Here is a 22,694-nt window from a genome sequence, read left to right as displayed (position 1 = left end):
AACAACACTTTTGAACAGAAAAAGTACTTCATCGCTAAATGTTTGCTTTATAGTGTTTAAAAAGAAGAAGCAAAAACAAACAAAAAACACAAACATGCTCACAAGCCTAGAGCTTAGTCTTCCTCTCCTTCAGAAGGGACTTCGACAACACCCGAAGGACCCACTTCGTCTTCGGAATCCGCATCGTCATCAGCTGCGACAGCCATCTCCTGAGTGATGCGCGAAGTGGTTATGGCACTAACATCGAGCTCGGGGTACGTGTTCCTTATCATCAATCGGCTCAACTTGAAACCCCTTCTGTACGAGCCCCACCATCATGTCATCAAAGCGTGGAGAAGCGATGTAATCCACAACGGCTTTCACCTTTGCCTCCTCGACGGCCTGAGAAAAGATCTGAGTCTTCTCCCAAATATCTTCCTGAAGGTACTCGACCTGATGCTCCAGATCCAACTTCAGGTCGCCCATATGTCTCACCACCATTCCTAAGGCCTCTTTGTCCCTCTGAGACCTCGATAGCTTGGCTTGCGCAGCACGGGAAGCCGCTTCGGCAGCTTCTGCTCACTTCAAGCCCCTCTCTGCCTAAATGGCCAAGGCATGAATAGAGGAGTTCACCTGCTAGAACGAGGACAAATCAACTCGGTAAAAAAATAAAAAAAAAAGCAAAACACTACCCCGACTTACCACCATGGCGTGAGTTGCAGCACGAGCGCCTATGAGATTTGTAGGAAGATCGGCCCACTGCACAACCTACTCGGGCAAGTGGCCTTCTTGCTTTTTCGGAGAGCGTAGCTCGACGTCAGCATGCTCCCAACCTCCTTGTGACTTCCCGAGCCTGAAGGCACAGCCCGGGTATAGGCAGTGTTGGCATAGGGAGCCCCTGCAGCTTCCTGAACTGTAGGGGGCACATCGGGCTCCCCAGGAGGCTCCATTCTCAGTGCCTCGGGCTCCATAACCCGAGAAGGATTGGCACGGACCCGCTTAGCAACTCGCTTCCTTCTCTTCATGCCAGCGAGCAAGTTCGCACCTCGGGTCTTCTCTGCCTCCATAACTCCTGCAAAAGGGAGCTCGACGTCAGAAGTCGGGAATAAAAGCAAAAGCAAGTATCTTCATCTGAGCAAGAAACCTACCCGAACTCAGACTGGCCTAAATAAGCTTGTCCTCCGTCAGGTAGACTTCGCATTTGAGCCCTTTCCGGGCCCAGTCCTGGAGGCCCTTCACCGTGTCTTTGTCTAATGAGACACCGGGGTCAGGAGCGGCCAAACCCCACTCAGTAGGAAACGACCACCCTGTAGCGCTTCGAACCACGAAGTAGTCCCGCTTCCATGCCGGGATCTTGTTTGGAAGGTCGTGTAAGAGCTTGAAGCTTGGGCAAGGTGACAAGTAGTACGCCCTCCTATGCCCGGGCAAGGGACCCACCTATTTTTTGAGCATGAGGATAGCTGAAAAGACTTTTAGGTCTAAAGGAAGGCAGTGCTCGCAGCACATGAAGATAGTCTCAACAAGGTTGGAGCTGACCTATAGTAACACCGAAGTGGTTCATGACTTCAACGATAAGAGGATGAAAGGGAAGGTGCAGCCCGGCAACAAGGTGCTCCCGGAATATCACGATCTTATCCGGGCCATGCTCTCAAGGAAAGTCGCTCGAAGGTACGAAGTAAGTATACTCTCCGGGCAGGTTGTACTGGAAAATAAGGGACCAAATCCTTTCGGGCGTCATAGTGGAAGGTCCAAACTTATCTGGCACCCGACCTTGGCGGGAGGTGGATGCCAAACTACCCGAGGAACTCGGTATATGGGCTCTTCCTCGAGCTCTACCTCGGGCCCCGCCTCAGACTCACTAAGGCTGTCGGTGCCAGCAGTTCAGTTCATAGAACCAGCATCGGACCGCCCAGGAGACTACGTAAGCTACCTGAGCTAGACATCGAAACAAAAAAGGCTGAGGACTCACCAGGAAAAGCTACCGGACTGTGAACGAGTGACACAAGCTGACAGGCTTGGGCGTGAGCTCAAGGAACAAATGCTGAAGGATAACAGAGGAAAGTGACTAGGGGTCCTCCCACTATTTAAAGCCACTGGACCCGCGCATCAACGGCCAAGATCGAAACCATCCAACAGCTCCCTGCAAAGTCAGCTGCGCACTCCCTGAAGAAAAGACACCCTGGCGTGCACGTTCAAAAATTTGAAATTGTTTGGCGCGCACGTTCAAAAGTTTGAAAATTTGAAATCATTTGCCCGCATGAGCTACACGCAGACCGGGACTGACCCCTAGTCAAACCAAGCCAACCCCGGTTGAGCCAAGAACACAAGCGGGTCAGACTAGAGAAGTCCCAAACCGAGGCCAGAGTGTCCCGAGGCAAATCCACTTGTCATTCCGTGAACTCCCAATGTCGGGTCAAGACCCTGAGCATGGGGAGTGGGGGCAATTGATGGAGGAAGATTTCACCCGACCCCTTGGCCATACGACACGTGGAAGCAACCGAGAGTGACTTGGCAAAAACGCCAATTCGGCATGATAGTGGGCCCCACAACCCGAGCTCCGCAAGGAGGAACCTGAGCTCTCCCTTCAAGGTCCTGAGCCTTACAAAAAACACAAAAGGCAAAGACCCAAACTGCCCACCCAAGGGCAGTTCGGGCCATACTTCTGTCCGAACTCAAGACCACCTTGCACACCACTTCGACACCCAGTCGCCTGACTGAACCGTACCTGACGCCCAGAAAGCCCGTACACGGAGGCGGCACACCTGACTGATTAGGGGTTCGACACATGACAACCGCCCCCCAACGGCCACTTGCCACCGCCATCTCAGACGTGGCAGGGATGGCCCTGACAAGGAACAATGGAGGTTATGACACCCGAACTGGCAACTGGCAACTGGCAACTGGCAGTGGAGCTTATGACACCCAAAATTACCCCCGATCTGGTAGAAGAAGTGACTCGATCTGGCAGAGGTAATGATACCCGAACTGATAGGGGTTTGGAAGTATACAAGGTGACTATAAAGGCCCCCATCTCATGGGGAAGAAGGTATGTGATATTTTGTGCTTTCTAGTCTTGAATCCATTGTTTCCTCTTGCCTTCTCAAGAGCACTTACTTGAGCTTCGAAGTGTTCCAACCGGGTTCCTCCCCGGAAGTCTCTAGTTCCTTCCTTGTTTCAAGCAACTTCAGCTCTGTCGAAGGTGAGATAACCGACGACTAGGACTTGACCAGATCGCGCATCATCTGATACCAAGCATCTTGTTTTCACATACAAGTTCTTACCCGGATGTAATTTATGGAAACTCTCTTTCTTTGAATCTTAATTAGTAGATCTGCCTTGGTCATTTAAATTACATGGCAACATTACATGGAAACTCTCTTTCTTTATTATCAGCTTCTTCATCTTGTAAATCAACTACATCACAAGATCCAAATTGACTACCAGCTTGTGGACATGAGTCCAAATCATTTTCGAGATTATTAGAAATGGCAGTTTGTCCATTATCTAGAGATTCCTCTTTCTTTATTTTTTCCACTCTAGTATGGATCTTTTGGAACCCATTTAATACATACAAATATGTTTTTCACTTTATTCAACCTAATTTGATATATCTCGTGAAAATCTCATGAATTTAGTGGATCTCATAGTATACTCACAGTTTGGATCAAGTTTAATGACACAATCATGATAATCTAATTACACTTCTATCATTTACATCATTTGACCGTCTTTTTAAAATATAATAGGATTCTGGATGGAAGTTCCATTATCTTATTGTCAAAGAGCACTCTCAACTAATCAACACAAAAAGTATTTGCTGGAAAGTGGGTAATGGAACAAATATTAAAGTCTGGGAGGATCCATGAATCCCAAATATAAGTGGTTTCAAATTAATGGGCCCAAGGAATCAAAGTAGTGAGAACTTAAGGGTATCTAATCTAATAAACCATGAGAGTAGAAGCTGGAATGATGAAATGATAAATTCCACTATACCTGTTGGTTTTACCCCAAAAAATTTAGACATGGATATCCCCACAAACCCTTGGGAGGAATTTGTTATGGAGACTTCTATCATAACCAAAAATTAAACATTTTCTCTAGAGATGCTGTGTGTAAATGGTTTAGCTGTGAAATATGTGAAAAAGAAATAGAAACAATTACCCATGCTCTACTCCTTTGTGATAAATCAAGATGCATTTGGTTGGGGTCTGGTGTTGGTATTAATCCAACGTATAGTAAAAAATTTCCAAGCTATAAGGATTGGATAGTGCATATCTTCCTCAGTCTGAGAAAGACTCATATGGAAAAATTAGCAAATATTGTTCATGTTTTATGGAGCATTTGGAAAGATAGAAATTTATTTTGCTTTGAAAATCCAAATCCAAATCCCTTTGTTGTCATCTCTCAAATTTTCAGGTCAATAGTAGAGAGATATCATCTCTGGCAGTAGAGATAAGAAAGCTCTTCCAAGACTAGTAAGAGCAAAAAGGACGATTTTTGGATTCCACTAGATCATGGCCGCATGAAAGTCAATATTGATGGTGGTTTTTTGGAATCTTCTAGGCAGGCTTCTTTTGGCTTCATTATCATAGACCATTTGGGGTACTATTGGGGTGTGGGTTCAAAAGCTTTGTCTCCACTGAAATTAGAAGCGCAAGCCCTTCTGAAGGCAGTTGTTTTTGCAGATAAAATGAACAAATATGATCTCATTTTTTAATTTGATAGCAAATATTTAGGAGATTGGATAAATGATGCTAATGGCTGTGAAGACTAGAAAATCCTCTTTTGTTGCAAGGATATAAAAGAAATTACTTCTAGATGAAATTTCATAGTTCAATTTTGTCCTAGAGAAGCTAACCAAGTAGCGCATACAGCGGCCAGATATGGTTTTTCAAAAGATTTTGAATCTAGTTTTGCTAGCCCGTTGTGTCTCTCTAATATAGTAAATTTGGACTTGGTTTTTTGTAATCTTTTGTAGTTTTTTTTTTTTCCTGTGACTCTTGTTTGTATTTGCTTGTGTTTTTTTTTTTCCTTATGCCTGTCTCGGTTTGTAGTTGTATTTTCTTCTTGAATGAAATGATTATCAGTTTCCTACCAAAAAAAAACTCATGAACACAAAACAATCCGACAAACTTTACAATTGCATGAAACTGTCACATTTGCTGAAGAAAATGTCACAAAATATTGATGATGGTTACTATACATGCTTACCTTATACTTGATCATCTCTTCAACTTCAACTTCAACCTTTACAACATATTGTAGCATTGGCACTAGTGTATGCAAATGAGGCTTGCTCTAAATCATCTTAAAATCTAACTATACTTCTTTTTGGCATCTATCTTTCACTATCCCTTCAAAATGGATAAAAAAACTGAGATAAATTTAATGAAGATTTCAGCTATCCTCTCAATGAATTATTCATGCTCTACTTATAAAAAAAATGAATTATTCATGCTCTCACTCATGTGATTACTTTACATATTAGCAAAAAAAAAAAAAGAGAGTTCCTCGCATAGGCTAATGCCCACTTCTCTCTTATTTGAAAAAGCCCTTTCAACCATGCATTTTCTCTCAATCATACTTATGAAGCATCTCATCCCATGCCATGAGAAATCCATCATCTTCTTCTAAGTCATATCTCATTCTACTGAAATCCTTCTCAAAAGACTTCTACCCACAAAAAAACATGAGATAAATGTTCGGTTTTGCATTTTGATTAATGTACTATATACAAAGTCGATGGTCAACCCTTGGGAATTCTTGTTATATTGCATTTTCCATTGTTGAACATTGATCTGCTAAGATTGTTTTTAACATTATCCCAGACATTGCTTTCAAAAAAAGATCCAGAAACAAATATGAAAGACTTAGTGGTCTCATCATAAAGCAATTTAGCCCCAAAAATCACAATTTGCCTATAATGATTAACACCAACAAAGGGGGCAAATGGTTGTTCATCTTAATTGGTCCTACAAGTAGTGCCAGAACACACTACATCTCCAAAATAATGATCGTCAACTACCATTCTTGCATCTGCCTAGAAGATATCTATTATCTTATCTAAAGCATCAAATTGAATGGAGTGTAAAGATAATGAATTCTCTAACTGTAGCTTTTCTAATATTCCACAATTGCTCCTGCACTTCCCATTTCCATATCTCTTTATCTCTTTGTACACAAATGGTTACTATATTCAACATGAATGAACCCTAAATGCTTAACTCCAACTTGTTTACCCCATAAATTCCATAGTTGCCTTTGGGCATATCTCTAATTTATCTACAAATATTGACCAAATGTTTGAATTGCAACCAGCACATGTGCTTTGCAACCAGTTCTTGTTTCGACTAAATGGAATTTCACTTCAGCTCTTCGTTTATCCCGACCACAAAAGCCTTGTGCAGAACAACAAAAAAACTTATCTTTTATTACACCGCTTTTTGTCTAATGCTCAATGCTTTTTTTGGTACTAAAACCTAATCTTCTACCATACTCATTATAAAAATAATATGCATCCTCTAATGTTTCAAATAACAATCCCAATTTCAGTTCTTGTTCTCCCTTTTTTTTTTTATTATTGGCTCATTTAAACCTGAAATGTTATGTCTCTCCTTATCAAAATCCAATTTACTGTCAGCTTGGCACCAAACGTCTTTAAGATCAACTTCACTACCTAGCATAATACAATCTAGTGCTCATTTTGAAAACCAATAAATATCAAACCCCTGCAATAAAAAAGTAGGGATGGCAAATTTTCGCATTTCTCCGATCCCTCCAGGGATCCACCCCGAATGGGGTGGGGATAGGGATGATTTTCCCCCGTGGGGACGAGGATGGAAGATTTTCATCCCCGTTAGCAGGGACGGGGAGAGCACTCCCCACCTCTCAGGAACCATGACCCTGCCCCGTGGGATCCCCAATAATATACACGTATTATGTATATATGTATGCATACGTTATATTTATATATGTACACATATGTCTATATATTAATATTTTAAAAAATATGGTTGAATATGTTTGAATCTTTTCTAATATGAGTATAAATTTTAGGGTAAAATACAAAAACATCCCCTGAAGTTTTTGACAAACATAAAAACCTCCCCTGTATTTCCATTTTAACAAATACCTCCACTGAACTTTGGAGAAACTCAACAAAAACCTCCCTTTCGTCACTGTCCCAGACAGAAAACGTTAGATTGATACACCAGTTTTTTCCAAATACCCATTCTACCATTTTATAAATTATTTTACATACAAAATTACTTAAATAACCCCATTTTAACTCGACAAAAACCTCTTTTAACGATCATTTCAGTAAATTTACATGCAAAATTACTAAAATATACATTTTTGTTGAGTTAAAGTGGAATTATTTTATATGTAAAATAATTTATAAAATGGTAGAATGGATATTTGGAAAAAAACTGATGCATCAATAATTATTTCGGAATTTATAAAAGGGTGGAATTATTTCAGTAATTTTCCTTGTGGGGCAATGATGGAAAGGAGGTTTTTGTTAAAATAAAACTATTGGAAAGGTTTTTATGTTTGTAAAAAACTTGAGGGGAGGTTTTTGTATGTTATCTTAAATTTTAATTATTTCATTCTTAAATTACGGCGAATGGGGATCGCGGTGGGGACGGGGATGGAGCCCCGCCCGGTTGCATTCCTACGAAAAAGTTTGTCATTCCACTTATAACTATAAACAATAATTTACCATGGAAAGAGGACTCTGAAATGTTAAATGACATTCTTTCGATCAAGTCACACAAGACCATGTAACGTTTTGATTTCACTAACAATTCACCAATGATCAAGAGAATTACATAGCTAAAAACCCAATACTACGATGGTGGCAGTTGTGTCCCGTGTAAAGAAATAAGCAATCCGATAGAAAGAACAGCAATGTTAAGTAATTTCAATTTTCATGAGTTGTTATTTTCTTTCAGCATTTAATCTTCACTCAGAATTCATACATGTCACACAATTAATCCAATAAAATTTCCCAAAATCCCACATCAGAAATTCTTTTTGGTGACAACTTTCCAGAATTTCTACATTTCATCCTATCTGTAAGCACGTCAAAACCATCCCATAAGATAAAAACAAAAGAGAAGTGTGATGGGGAGAATAAAAACCTACAAATGGGAACAATTCTGGAAGTTACCATAGCTTCGTCTCTCTCTCTGAACCGCACCGGAGAAATGCTCTTATCTCCGTCCGGACGCTGGCGTTGGTGTGCTCGGCGTTCTCAGAATGGCTGTGGACTGTGGAGTTGCTCAGAGAAGGGGAATAAAACCAGGGTGATTATTACTCAGGGAAGGGGAAGAACGAATGGAGTTGATTCGGGAGAGTTGGCGTGTTCGATTTTGATTGGCGGTCGCCGCAGATGCGTCCTCGAGCTATTACACCCTTGCGCGTGGGCTACGCGCCCATCTAAAACGTGTTACAGTGGGAACGTACGCTGTGGAGACGAATCAAACGTCAAGAATTAACGCATCCCATTCACATGATGATCGGACCAGTAGATGATCGGATCATTCACATGACAAATCTTAACCGAGTTCTGTTCTGTTTGTATCTACCCCCAGTCTTGGATCGGTAGACCCAAACATCCAATAAACAGTCTACGATTCCTTTGCCACTGTTGTTGCTTAATGGCTGTAATCAGAAGAACCAACATCTGCGCCGGTGGCAGCCGCACCGACGGTGCAATACCTTTGTTTCTCATCTTCTCCTGTTTCTGTGCAGCTGCTGCTGCTGCAGTAACAGACACTCTCGCACAGAACCAGTTGCTCAGGGACTGGGAGCAATTGATATCCGCAAATGGAATTTTCAGGTTGGGGTTCTTTAGCCCGGGCTCTTCCTCCAATCGCTACCTGGGCATTTCCTACTATCAAGCACAGAACCTAACCGTGGTCTGGGTTGCCAACCGACGCATCCCCATCACGGATTCTTCCGGATCTCTTACGATTTCCTCCGATGGAAGCTTGGAAATCATACACAGTGGACAGAGTAGTCCTATCATGTTAAGTTCCAATGCGACCGCCACCAAGGGTAGTAATCTCACGGCTACGTTGCTCGACTCTGGGAATTTTGTGTTCAGAGAGCTCGATTCTAATGGAACCGTGCTGCAGGTCCTGTGGCAGAGCTTCGATTACCCCACCGACACGCTCCTCCCCGGGATGAAGCTGGGTTTCAACTCCGGCACCGGCCATAACTGGTCTCTTACTTCTTGGCTGAGCACGGACGACCCCTCTCCCGGCGCTTTCTCTCTGGGCGGGGATCCCACGGGCACAACCCAATTGATGGCCTGGCGCCGAGGGAATGTTTATTGGAAGAGTGGGATCTGGAATAACCAAAGTTTCGAGAACGTTCCCGACTTGACATCCGACGACGTCAGGTACAATTACAGCTACATCTCGAATGAGAACGAGACCTACTTCACGTACTCCCTCAAGAACAGCTCTTCTCCTCCCTCGTTATGGGTTCTGATTTGGCTGGGCGGCTTCGATCAATACAAGTTCTACGAATCGGACGATAAGTATCTCAGCTTAAGAATTCAGTGTCCACCCCATAACTCCTCCGGCGACAAGGCTAAACTGATGGGGTGTGTGAACCAGACGGTGGTGGAGTGCAGGAGCGGCGACGATTTCGACCGGAAGAGCGGGTATGTGAGCGGTACACCATACAGATACGTAGAAAATACGAGTATGGGACTGATTGATTGTGACGAGCTGTGTTGGAACAACTGCTCTTGTGTCGCTTATGGCACATTGTATGACAACGCAACGGGATGTCGGCTTTGGACCACGGACGCCGGTTTCCGGGAAGACAATAGTCCCCCCGGCGACATATACATTCTTCGATCCTTCTTTGATCAAATTACTGCCAGAATAAATAGTAAGTCGCTTTATTTAATATTTTCGTTGTGATTTCTCTATTATAGTAGAGATACAGCCTCTCCGGAGATATTGCCGGTGCAAGGCTATAAAGACTATTCGAACGGTCGAACGGGCCTTGCATGGCCCAATAAGGCCCAGAGATTCTGTTGGTCGCTTTTGTCCATATCCCGTCTATGGCCCGAAAAGAAAATTTAGTACCCATGTTCTGAGTTTGGATTCTATGACTCGAATTCGAACCCGACCAGATAAGGTGATCCAAATTCAATTCATTTATAATTGAAGTGTATAATATATGATCCGACATCGAGAATATTTAAATATATTATTTATGCATTGGGCTAATTGATGTAATTTATTTTGGAACATGGGTTCAAGCTTGATGGAAGTAATTTTCAAATCATTTTATTCATGATATCAATTGCTACGTCAGCCTGATACATGAACCCTACATGCATGTAGCTGATGTGGTCTAATATGATCCCCCATTTTTTTTTGGAAGAATCGGGATTTATTCCTCATATAGCGCATCTTACACCAACCTCACAAGGCACCCCATGAATAACAATACACAAGTAGTGGAGCTGCGGTTGGGATGTGTTGTGAGGTTGGTGTGAGGAGCAGATCCGGACTCTTTTCAAGAAGAAGCAATGGGCATATTTTTTATAATGCATTAGTAGGGTTTTAATCAGATCGATGTAGATGTCGGGCCGATGGTCAGATCCTTGGATCCAATTCTCATATATCAGATTTGGATTGGGTTCGGATTTAATCTGCTTTTACCTTATTGTTGTTAAATTGATAAAATTTAACAAAAAAATCTAAAAAAAAATTAATTACTTTTAATAATAAATGTATGAAAATATAAAATATTAAATTATTAGTTATAAATTTTATATAATTATATATAACATCTATATTTATAAACATATTTATATTGCACACACATATAATAATAATAATTTTTAATCAAATTCAGATTTTAATTGAATTTAATGGGATTAAATCCACATCAGTTATTAATCAGATGCATGTTATAACATCCAAATATTATTATTATTAGGTATCAAAACTTTCATATGTCAAATCAGGTATCAAAACTTTCATCGTCCATTGACAGCCTTGTGCATTAGTGTATATATATATATATATAATCTTTTCATCATAACCACTGGCCAACACGGGTGTGGGTGTCCTCCCTTTTCAAAAATGGTGAGTGCTCAAATCACTTCCCAAATTAATAAATAAATAGAAGTTCTATGTCACAAATTCGATGTAAACTTTCACAATTGATGCCCATGAGTTGGATAAAATGATACATTGTCTTCTCCTATGAAGGAAAGAAGAAGTGGTGGATATGGATCACAATAGCAGTAGTAGCTGGTGCCACAATTCTTGCTTTAGGCCTCTTGTATTGCTTGAGGAGGATGAGACTCAAGTCAAAAGGTAATCTCTCATAGTTAACATAAAATGGTGAAAGGAAATTTCTAACAATTTGTTTATATCAAGTGAATGACATTTTATTTCTCTGTCTGTCTGTCCAACAGCAGAAAAAGAAGAGAGCCAAGAGATGAGTTTACTTAAGCTGGGAACTAAGCTATCACCTTCTGAAGAATTACTTAACTCAAACTGTCTGGAAAATGATGGGACAAATGATCATGAGTTGAAAATATTCAGTTTGGCGAGTATTAGAGTGGCCACAGATGATTTCTCATTAGCAAATAAGCTTGGGCAGGGTGGATTTGGACCTGTTTATAAGGTAAACACATAACTGGTTTCTTCTATATATTTTTACTTCAATGAAATTTACTTCTCTCTTCTTCGGACATGGCAATTACCTTCTCTACTACTTAATTTAGGGCAAATTACCAGAGGGTCAAGAGATTGCAGTGAAAAGACTGTCAAGATTGTCAGGTCAAGGAGTAGAGGAGTTCAAAAATGAGCTTGGACTTATAGCCAAACTCCAACACACAAATCTTGTTAGGCTTTTGGGTTGCTGCATTGAAGGAGAAGAAAAGATGTTAATCTATGAATACATGCCCAATAAAAGCTTGGACTCCTTCCTTTTTGGTAGTTTTTGCTTCACATATACTTCTTTGTTTGCAATATTTCAGCTATTGTCTATTTGTTTTTTATTACTTCCAAAAATTAATTTGATCTTCCATGTTTTGTTTTGAGACAGATCCTACTAAAAGGGAACTGCTGTATTGGAATAAAAGATACCATATCATTGAAGGAATTGCTCAAGGACTTCTCTATCTTCACAAGTACTCTAGACTTAGGGTAATTCACAGAGATTTAAAAGCAAGTAACATTTTATTGGATGATGAATTGAACCCTAAAATATCAGATTTTGGCATGGCCAGAATTTTTGGAAGAAATGAATCTGAAGCAAATACCAACAGGGTTGTTGGAACATAGTGAGTAATGGAATTTTTACCTTTTTAAATTATGCCCTCTCTGATTTTTTTTTTTCTGCATCTTGTTTTTTTTTCTTTAAATGCTAAAAATGGTTGATTTCTGATTTATTGCAGTGGATACATGTCCCCTGAGTATGCTATGGAGGGAATTTTCTCAGTTAAATCTGATGTCTATAGCTTTGGGGTCTTATTAATAGAGATTGTGAGTGGTAGAAAGAACACTGTTTACTATGACTTTGACCCCCCACTCACTCTTCTTGCTTATGTAAGTTTTTTTTAATCTAATCTTTGTAATAAAACCCAGAAAAGATTACAAAACTGAAGTGAGTTTGTCTAACAACATGAATGAAATTGTTTCTTTTTTATTTCAGGCTTGGGAGCTGTGGAAAGCAGGAAGAGGGGAAGAGCTCATAGACCCAAAATTGGGCCCATCATGTCCCATAGATGAAGTACTGAGATGCATCCATGTGAGTCTCTTGTGCGTTCAAGAATGTGCAGTTGATAGACCCACAATGTCAGATGTTGTTTCCATGCTCAGCAATGAAACCATACACCCACCTGATCCCAAGCAGCCTGCACGTTTAACTGGGAGGGCTGCAATCGAGGTGGACTCACACAGAGGCGGGTCACAGAGTTGTTGTTCCATCAATGAAGCATCCATTTCTGTGATTCAAGGTCGATAGAGAAGATTTCTCATCTCTGAACCCTGCTTATGACTATTTTGTTAATTCAATAGGGATGTATATACAGAATATAGAGAGCACCTACATGTCAATGGACTGGTTTTGGGTTGGACCCGTCCAAATCAAAATCATTTTGGACAAATTAGATGGACTAATAAGATATATTGAATTGGACCTGTACAGATTTAATGATCCAAAGTATTTATTGGATTGGATTGGATCCGTTCCATTTGTAATGGATTTATATTGGATTGGGGCCATGATTAAGTGGTTGTTAATACAAGTACTTCTTATTTTAACAACCACTTAAGGCTGTTTGGTGACCCACTTGCAAAATCTTATAATGTTTTTAAGCACTTATTGGGGTGGGGATGTTTGGACTATTTGGTAAATTACTTTCTCCATAAGTAGTGATTATATTGACACAAATGAGAATTTTAACCCTCACTTCACTCGTACATATATGCAATGTTTTTCACATATTATATTATACATTTCAATGAAAAATGTCACATCATGACAACTGAGAGCCCACATGGATCCACACGTGAAGCGCCATGTGGACCCAATTAATAATAATAATAATAATAATAATAATAATAATAATAATAATAATAATAAATATTATTGATAAATAATATTAACAAATAATGAATAATATTGATAAATAACAATAATAATAATTTAACAAATATTGAATAGTATTTTCAGAACTTTTTTGCATGATTTTTAACAAAATTATGGAACTGCCCCTCCCTTTACATATAAATTTAAACTTGCAAAGCTGAAGGATTGTTCATCGTCTTCATCCTGAATGTGAGAACACAACGACGGTAACCCCCCATTTCCAATTCCTTCCCCTTCTTCTTTTGTCCATCTTCCCTTTCATTCCTACTCTTTTCTCCTCCCTATCTTCTTTTCCTGCTTCTTTCCCATCCCCATACTCTGGTCACGGAAAGCATCTTGCAATGGTGATATCCACTTAGTTTTCAATAATATTTCGGTGGTTTATTGTTGTTTTCTGGAATACATCCTGATCTGAAGTGCTTCATCAATTTCCTCTGTCATTTTTGGCTCCTCAAACGCATCCTTGATCCTCTGTTCTTCCCTGGCGTGACAAAGGGGATAGTAGTGGCGGTGATTTGAGTTCTTGTTCCTCTGGTGATACCAGGCAGTATTCTCAACTTTAGATCAATCCATCTTCATCGTCTTTGGTCATTTTTTGGTTCGCTATGTTTGAATGATAGGAGAGGGAGGTAAAACCCTCACGTGGGGGTATTTTGGATATTAAAAAAATACCAGGGACTAGTTCGTCCCATTCTATTAGAAGAAGTACTTGTCCAAGAAGTACTGAAAAAAAAAAAAAAGCCAAATTAATGTCACTTTTTTAAGAAATGCTTCCTTTAACAAAAAGTACTTTTTCCCCACTTTTTATCAAACACATAAAAAAAACTTAATAACCACTTAATATGTGATCTCAGATCTTAAAAGAACTACTTTTTAGAAGTGAAATCAAACAGGGGTCGAATCAAATTGAACCAATATTCGGTCCATTGATGGAAGATAAGAACACAAATGTCAATGGGCCTAAAATGATCCAAAGTATTCATTAGGTTGGATTGGACCTGGTCCATTTGTAATGGACTCATATTGGACCAAATCTTGTGCAATTGACACCCATGTTAAGTGTCATGAACACATCTAGCGAGTGCTTATGTTTTTTCATATAATTTTCATTCAATTTTGTTAATAACTATAGAAGCTAACAAATCCCAACACAAGCTTATATAGCAAAGGAAAGTCCCTTCAACAATTGACATGCCTGCAATTAGAACCAGCAAAATGTTATTGGTTTAAAATAATAGATTTGTGGAGATCCCTCCAGAACATTTGAATTATATTAAAGGTGATTTGTAAATTTTTAATGGGTGGAATCCTAGGAAACTTAACATTCATTTGAGGCATCTATTAATCTTACAACCAATTAGAGTTGGTGGCATTTGATAAAACCTGAAATCTGAATTCTGAAAAAAAATATGTATATTTTTTGAGCCTTTATGATCCATCTGAAAACATTCTGCGCATAAGCCACCAGTCCATTAGGGATGTAAATGGATTGGATTAGATTTGAATTAGGATATATTTGAATATGTTCTGCTGTTTTGGTGGGAACTCACAAAGGTCAATTTGAATTCAAATCCATTAAAAATGTTGGATATCTAAATATAATCTGATCGGATTCGATTTAATCTATGTAAAAACATAATAAATTATTAAAAGTAAAAGAAGCATAACAATTATGTAAAGAAAAAAAAAATACATACATTGTTTTCAACTATATATACAAAATAGAATCAAATTCAAATTGTGATAGGATTACGATCGATCCAGTGTATTTGCACCCCCTATAAAAGATGAATCATGAAACCATGACCCATTGCACTAACTTAACCTCGATGAATTGACACTTGGTCAAGTTTTGATCCTTTAAGAAACATTGATGAAGCGCCAATGGAGCAATTTCGTTGGACAAAGGTGGAAAAGGAAGCGGTGTCAACCTGTCGGCCTATCTTTCAAAAACAACTATCAACCTCAAAATGAAAGCAAAATCTTTTTGGCAATTGTTTGGTTCATCTATTTGACTTTCGCAAATAAAAAATTAGAAGAATTAGTAAATTGGTTTCTGCTAATTTACATAAAAAAAATGCCTAAACCAATAAATTTGACCAAGTCAACATATTTGAGCCGATTGCCTAAATTCCTCCACAAAATAAGATCGGTTAAGGTAGTTTTGAAAAATAAAATAAAATAAAAGAATTTGAGCCCTTCAACAAAGTTGGAATATGTTCGGTTAAGGTGGCGCCTGATGTCATATAGTTCGAATAAGAATAAATAAACAAATGAATTTTGAGTTATGTGCACAAGTACAAGCATTTTGTTTAAAACAAACCAACCAAACAAAAAAAAAAAAAACATTAGGTAAGGTTGAAATGTATATGTATATATTTAATATGGCTTTCGTTTATTAAATAAAGGCTTGTATTTGATTCATCTTCAAAAAAAAAAAAGTGATTGATAAAGTTTTTTTGAGATTTGTTGATAATTAGGCGTCATTAGGCACCATATCAATAGTTGATGTACACATAAATCAACACAACTTTTTTTAATCCTATAAATGCTGATTTGGTGATGACATAGCACCATTTATCAAATAAACGGAAGTCATACCAAGAGAAACTACTATAGTACCGAATTTGGATTTATGCCTCACAAATTGTAACTCACAGCGTATTAGAAATGTTCCCATGTAAATTACAAGTTCCTGATGTGTGGCTCAAAGTTTGTGAGGTTGGTGTGAGATGCATCCTGTGACTGTGAGAAGCAAATCCGAATTCCATGTTATCGAACATCATCTTAGGCTGCATTTTACATGACTGTTTGTTTTAAGGTGTTGCTGCTTTTGCTTCAAGCAACAATAAAACAACACCGGATCTCCTGTCCACAAGAATTCTACCCACATGTAGGGCTGTCAATTGGACTGGATTTGGTCCAATCTAGTCCATTCCAATATTGGTCCATTATAAATGGATTGGATCAAATCCAGTCCAAATCCAAACAAACCACGTCCAATCTGGTCCAAATAAAATGCAAACGGACTAGATTGGGTCCAATCCAAACCAAATTGAATCAAATATCAAAATAATATAAAAAATTTAGAAATATATATATATATATATATATATATATATGAACAATAATACCTATTGCAATTCAATCCAATTAAAATATAAATGGGTTGGATTGGGTTCAATTCATTCCAAATTGGACCAAACACCAAAGTAACATGAGAAATCCAGAAAATATATAAAAAACTACAACACTTGCTGCAATCCATTCCAATTCAATTAAAATCCAAATGGATCAGATTGGGTCCAATCCAAGTCCAATTCATCCTTACTAACAAAAAAACTCATCAATAATTAAGGGTGTCAACTGGACTAGATTTGGTCCAATTGGTCCAATCTGATTGCGTCCATTTACAAATACACCAAATCCAGTCCAATCCAAAACCCATACAAGCTAGATCCAAACAGGTCCAGTAAATTGCAAATGGACTCTATTGGATCCAATCCGATCCAAATTGAATGAAACATAAAAAAAAAATGTATAAAAATTTATAGAAATATATTGGTTAGACCATTCACCCCGAAAATCATCAAGGCAACCGGTTCTGTTTCACCATTAACCTGTATCTTGGCCAAAAAGCATTAATTTGATCAATGACTCGTTGACCTGGACGGTTGAACCATCAACCATTTCGACCATTTTTTGTCATTTTTATTTTAATTATTTTATATTTTTTTAATTGGAATGGGCCATCCATTTGGATTGAAAGATCAAACCGTTGGCCCAAAAACCAGTGGCCAAAGCGATTTCGGTTGCAAATTGGTATTTAAAACATTTATTAAAAATTTCACAAAATATAAAAATGTATCAAAATAGAAAATAAAAATATAAAAAGAAAATAAATTTCCACAATGATAGAGACCATTCGGTGCACGTTAGCATTGAGCGAGCGGCCTTCAACTTCTTCTCTCTAAACTTGCTTTCTCCAATCTGAGCACAAGATGGATTCTCAAGTGAAGCTTTCAGTCGTAGTGAAGGTAATGGAACGAACTGGAGGATTTTGATGAATTTCTAAATTTTTCTTGTGTTTGTGATCTAGAAACAAAGATTTGTTTGGGAAGGTTATCATTGTATCTATGCTCTCTTTAATTGTTAAAAAAAAAACAGAGAGTCAGAGAGAGAGATGAAGGAGAGATCGTTGCAGAAGAGAGAGAGAACACCTCAGGCTGGAACCGTTGCCGGAGATGAAGGAGAGATCGTTGCTGAAATCGTTTGAAAACACTCTCTGTAATATTGCCGGAGAGAGACCTCTGTAGTATGCCATCGGTTAAAGAAGAGATCGTCTATAATCGTCGGTTAAAGAAGAGATCATCTTATGTCCGTTTAGGTCCACTAATTTACTAGACAATCAAATTTTGGACCAGTCCAGTCTGATGTAACACTTCGGACCATCCAAATGGTCCAACTGGTTATGGTCTGGGTGGGGTCCAATCCGAATTCGGTCCATGCACAAGCCTACCCACATGTACTCAACTTATACAGTTGTACATTGGGAACATCTTCATGGATGATTAACGGGGCGGGGCAGGGATTGGAAGACACTCCCCATCCCCGTTCCCATGAAAATCTTCATCCCTGTATTTATCCCCATCCCTGCCAAAAGAGACAAGGTTATCCCCATCTCTGTAGGGATTTTCACTCCTTATGATTTTTTATAATATCAATCATTTTATTTTTATTTTATTTAAAATTTTAAAAATAAAATAGTTAAAATTTATAATCCTATTAAAAAAGATTCAAAATATATTTAAACATATCCGATCATATTTATAAAAACACTAATATATATAAATACATGTATAGGCATATACATACACACATATATATATATATATTAGGAGAGATCCCCACGGGGCAAGGATTGAGACCCCTCTAGGGTGGAAAGTACTCTCCCCATCTCATCCATCTACACCAACGGGTAAAAATTCCCCATCCCCATCCTATTAAACAAGAAATGAGAAAAATTGCCATCCCTACATCATATGCTACGCTATGACTCCAGGCATTTTACTGTAATTTTATGGTTTTGTATTATTTAGTAAAATATGCCACATCAGCAAAAACATCGGTTTTCGAAAAAATAAAAACCGTTTATACCGGCGAAAAAGCAAAGCTATTATTTGCTAATTTGCTATTTTGCTTTACGACCTTTTCTGGCTAAGCGGCAGATCCGACGAGGCCCATACCCAAACCCATCTCCTCCCTTCCCCGCCAAATTGTTGTATATAAATGGCGAGGTCCAAACACAAGAACAATTGACCGCCACAGTCGTATCGCCTGATCGGAGAAAGGAGGTTGCGGTTGTTCAGGGCCGGCCGGCCGGCCGGGACTTGGGCTTTCAGCGATTTTCTCTTCCGTGACCAGGCCAAACCAACCCCAACCATCACAGATATCATGTCTTCCAAGCAAGGTCGCCTCCTTTTCTACGGAGAATGGAAATTAGGAGAGGTTCATGTTGTTATTTGGTCTTCTGGAGGACCCTGGTTGAATTAGTTTTGTGAAAATAAGATCATCTCTGTTTGGTTTTGGTTTCTTTTTTGTAGGTGGAAAAGCAAAGCCTCTGAAGCACCCAAAGGCTGAGAAGAAAGAATACGACGAGGTACATTGCCCTTGTACTTTTCGGATTTATTCGCTTTTCTCCTTCGTAAATTCATCATCTTGGATTCTTGGGTTTTGGTTCTTTTTTTTTTCAATTAATCAGTTTTATGAGGATTCCTTCAGAAGCAGGATATTTATTATCATTGCAATAACTTGGATAATCGCCCTTCGTATTGTTTTTGTTTCTTTATTGATAGGGTGGAATATAGTTGGATCCTTTATTAGAGTTCTGATTACATGTTTTCTTTTCCCGAATTTATGGGCATACTTTTTTCATGGATTTGAATCCTCACCTTAAAGGATTCAAGTTCGGGGATTTTTCGGGACCAGCTTTAAGTTCAATACTCAGCATTTGCCCGTATCAATAGAATACATTTTTTGATGATTTATGTGATCATTATTTTGTGGGAGTTCTAGAATTATGAATTATCAGAATTGGAGAGAAAAGGAGATAGAATGAATTAACGTATGGAGCTCATAACATCAGTTGTTTTGAGTCTTGACTGAATTGTTTTGAGCTCATAACATCCATTTTGTGAGGCCTCAATACCTAACTTCCTATATTCTTATTTCTAGTTGAAAACTGGTGTCCATGGAGTTGCAACTCACATCTTATGCATTTAATTGAAATTTAAACGGAGGTCCTATGCCCCTGGATTTGGCACAAGTGATTAATGCTATAAAGGGGTACGCTGTATAAGTGGTTGCCATTGGCTATCTCTAAACCCATATGAAGCCACTATAGTTTTCTTTAGTGAGACACTTCTATACACCTTTATGTCTGGTTTTAGAAACTCAGAGCTTTAAGTAACAATAATGTCAGATCTTTTTTTGGTAAAAATGTCAGATCAGGTCAAACTGAATCGAACTCAAAGTTGGAAAATGATGTTCTTTGAATCCTTCTTTATGGTGTTGCCTTCGTCAATTTTAGAACTTCCAATCATGCTGATTGTAAACCACAAACCATGGCAATTTCTTTTGTTTTTGATAAATAAATAGAACCTTTTATTAATTAGAAATATTAGCACATAAAAGCAGCCCATGGAGAGGCGCGAGCTGTGATCTCTCCACTAAAGAAGAAAACAAAAACAATAAGTTACAGTTTGTGCCCAATACAAAAGTTCCCTAGCTGCCCCTTGCTTGGCTAGACAATCTGTCATAGCATTTGCTGATCTCCCCACCCATTGTATTCTTAGGCACATGTTTCTTGTCAACAACTCAGACTTTTTAATTTCATTCCTGAAACACCAAACTGCTGACTCTGGGTTCTGCAACCAGTATATTAAGACCTTGGAATCACCCTCCACTATTAGTCGTTCCACCCCTAATTGAACTGCAAACTGTACACCTTGCAGGGCAGCAAACAATTTTACTCTAGTAGAGTCTCCCACTCCTAGAGGGCCTGAGAAGATAAGTATCGCATTCCTGACTTCATTCCTTGATACCCCACCTAACGCAAAGGGGCCTGGGTTTCCTGGACCGTTTCCATCAAAATTCAACTTCAAGAAATCTGCAGGAGGTGATGACCAGCTTGTTCTTACTCTAAACTTGGAAGAACAATTTCTCCAGCCTGTCAACCAGGAATACCAACTCTAAATCTGCCTTGAAACTGGATTTTATACTTTTATTTTGTAGTTAGGATGTAACCTATGATATAATGAGTCTTGGAATTAAAGAAATGGAGGTGTCCATGAGATGGAAGATGTTACCTCCTGTGCTTCCATCTGTTTGATATTCTATCTAGTACTTGCTAATGCAATGAATTTGCAGGAAAATGAAATCCATCCTATATTGGTTCCTTTTCATTGTCCGACTCCGAGCCTTAGAGATTTCTAGTGTGGAGTGTGGAGGACATGTTTTGACATTGCACACTCAGACAAGGATTGGATGTACATGCAAGGATTTCTATTGTTATTTGTTTCCAAAATCCAAATGCACATTTAACCATGTATGTGCATTTGTTTGGACTCCAGATCTCTTGCCCACAAGAACTCTGCACACGTCTACCCACAACACACCACCCCCGTGTATTGGAAACATCTCCCATGCATAATACTATGTAGGAGGATGAGATATTCTCCATGTGTGGCTGTGATGTTATGTTGGTAGTGGGCAGGAGATCCGGACTTGTTTGTTTGTGTAAACCCTCTTTTTGGTATTTGGTAACTTGTAAATTTTGTGCACACAACAGGGAGTAGCCCATCCCCTTCCCCTTAACCCACCCCCCCCCCCAACCCCTGGTGGCAGTGGGATTTGATCCCAGGTCTCTACTCCGACAAGTCAGAGAACCTACCAACTGAGCCACCATTAGTTGGCGCAAACACCTCATTGTGGGGAGAACCTTTTTGCACATATACAATTAGTACACATAAATGTGTGTACTCTGCCAGGAGTATGTTCCAAAACTTGCCAAAGTGGATATTGTATTGTGCTTTAGAGTTAGTCTCACTAATTTCCCTGGGTGATTTTCTTTAATGAGCCTGTTCCCTGACATCTTGGAGTTCAAATTTTTCTATCCTACAGGTTGATAAGGCTAATATTCAGAAGAAGAAACAAGAGGAAAAAGTATAATATAAACATAAATCAGTTACTTGGGTGCCATACATTTGTTCTAGACCTGAGCAAATAACTTATTAAAGCTTGAATATGATTTGGGTTGTTGGTAGGCACTGAAGGAGCTGAGAGCCAAGGCATCCCAAAAGGGTACATTCGGAGGTGCGGGCCTCAAGAAAAGCGGGAAGAAATGAGTGTTCACCACAATATCATTAGAGAAACTAGAGGTGATTGCATACGGTCAATTTGATAAAATCATCCTTTGAAGCATGGGATGACATCAAACTCATCCTTCCAAGCAAGCTACATACCTGTAATCTCCTCTGACTGTGTGAACTGAAGAGGAACTAAGTTGCATTCCCATTCATTTACATGCTTTGGGTGCTTGCCGCTCAATGTTACTCTGAATCTTTGATATTTGCTTGTGGTTAATTTGGATGAAAACAGGATGACAGTTTTATGAAATATATTAGTCTATTGGTAGAATTCCTTATTCTGATTTTAGTTTCGTTGCCTATGCAGTTAAAACTTTGTTAAGCTCAATTTCATCGATTTAAACACGAGTAAATCTGATGATAACACATCAACAATCATAAATTTATATATGTTTATTAAATGGATTAAACAAATGAGAAAGGGGAGTATAGATATTTGCTCGGAGAAATCTATTGCCGTTTGGGTATAAAAATTACAAATATTGCTGGCAAGGTGTTTGATTTTTGGAATTGATGTGAAATCATCCAGATTCCAAAAGCCAGATGTTTTCCCTAATTTTGAAATCAACTATGTTTCAAATCCTGGCAACTGATCACTCGATGACAATCCAACCATCACTCTTTCGCTGACGATTCCGTAACCGTAATGTA

General features: G+C 38.9%; 1 protein-coding gene, 1 long non-coding RNA gene and 1 pseudogene across 3 annotated transcripts; 2 read left to right on the top strand and 1 right to left on the bottom strand.

Moving 5' to 3' along the window:
• Positions 1 to 5,085: 5,085 nt before the first annotated feature.
• On the bottom strand, positions 5,086 to 6,232 carry LOC148869184 (protein FAR1-RELATED SEQUENCE 5-like; annotated as a pseudogene).
• Positions 6,233 to 7,846: 1,614 nt separating this feature from the next.
• Positions 7,847 to 13,219, top strand: LOC148869183 (G-type lectin S-receptor-like serine/threonine-protein kinase CES101). 2 transcript variants are annotated; one of them, XM_088973504.1, is made up of 7 exons: positions 7,847 to 9,888; positions 11,226 to 11,333; positions 11,435 to 11,646; positions 11,747 to 11,957; positions 12,070 to 12,307; positions 12,422 to 12,572; positions 12,679 to 13,219. In XM_088973504.1, exons 1-7 carry the CDS (start codon positions 8,643 to 8,645, stop codon positions 12,988 to 12,990), a joined length of 2,478 nt encoding a protein of 825 aa, XP_088829630.1. In that variant the 5' UTR covers positions 7,847 to 8,642; the 3' UTR covers positions 12,991 to 13,219. The 2 variants fall into 2 exon arrangements, with proteins under 2 accessions (XP_088829630.1, XP_088829631.1); XM_088973505.1 differs by having other exon boundaries at positions 7,885 to 9,888; positions 11,438 to 11,646.
• A 5,603-nt stretch (positions 13,220 to 18,822) lies between these two features.
• On the top strand, positions 18,823 to 22,314 carry LOC148869182 (uncharacterized). Its single transcript, XR_016106668.1, has 3 exons — positions 18,823 to 19,087; positions 19,221 to 19,276; positions 21,942 to 22,314. It is a non-coding gene; the product is annotated as an uncharacterized LOC148869182 (long non-coding RNA).
• The last annotated feature ends 380 nt before the right edge of the window (positions 22,315 to 22,694 follow it).

Source organism: Nelumbo lutea, chromosome 2 (genome assembly GCF_056320005.1).
Source record: "Nelumbo lutea isolate HS-2025 chromosome 2, American lotus-T2T, whole genome shotgun sequence".
Lineage (NCBI taxonomy): Eukaryota > Viridiplantae > Streptophyta > Magnoliopsida > Proteales > Nelumbonaceae > Nelumbo > Nelumbo lutea.
The sequence above is the reverse complement of the archived record's forward strand: the minus strand, read 5'-3'. Positions and strand labels throughout refer to the sequence as shown.

Bases quoted from the DNA above. Each gene is read 5' to 3' on its own strand.
- LOC148869183 (XM_088973504.1), top strand. From the start codon at position 8,643: ATGGCTGTAATCAGAAGAACCAACATCTGCGCCGGTGGCAGCCGCACC. The intron at 11,958-12,069 runs GTAGTTTTTGCT...GTTTTGAGACAG, and splicing joins CTTGGACTCCTTCCTTTTTG to ATCCTACTAAAAGGGAACTG. The intron at 12,573-12,678 runs GTAAGTTTTTTT...TTTTTATTTCAG, and splicing joins CACTCACTCTTCTTGCTTAT to GCTTGGGAGCTGTGGAAAGC.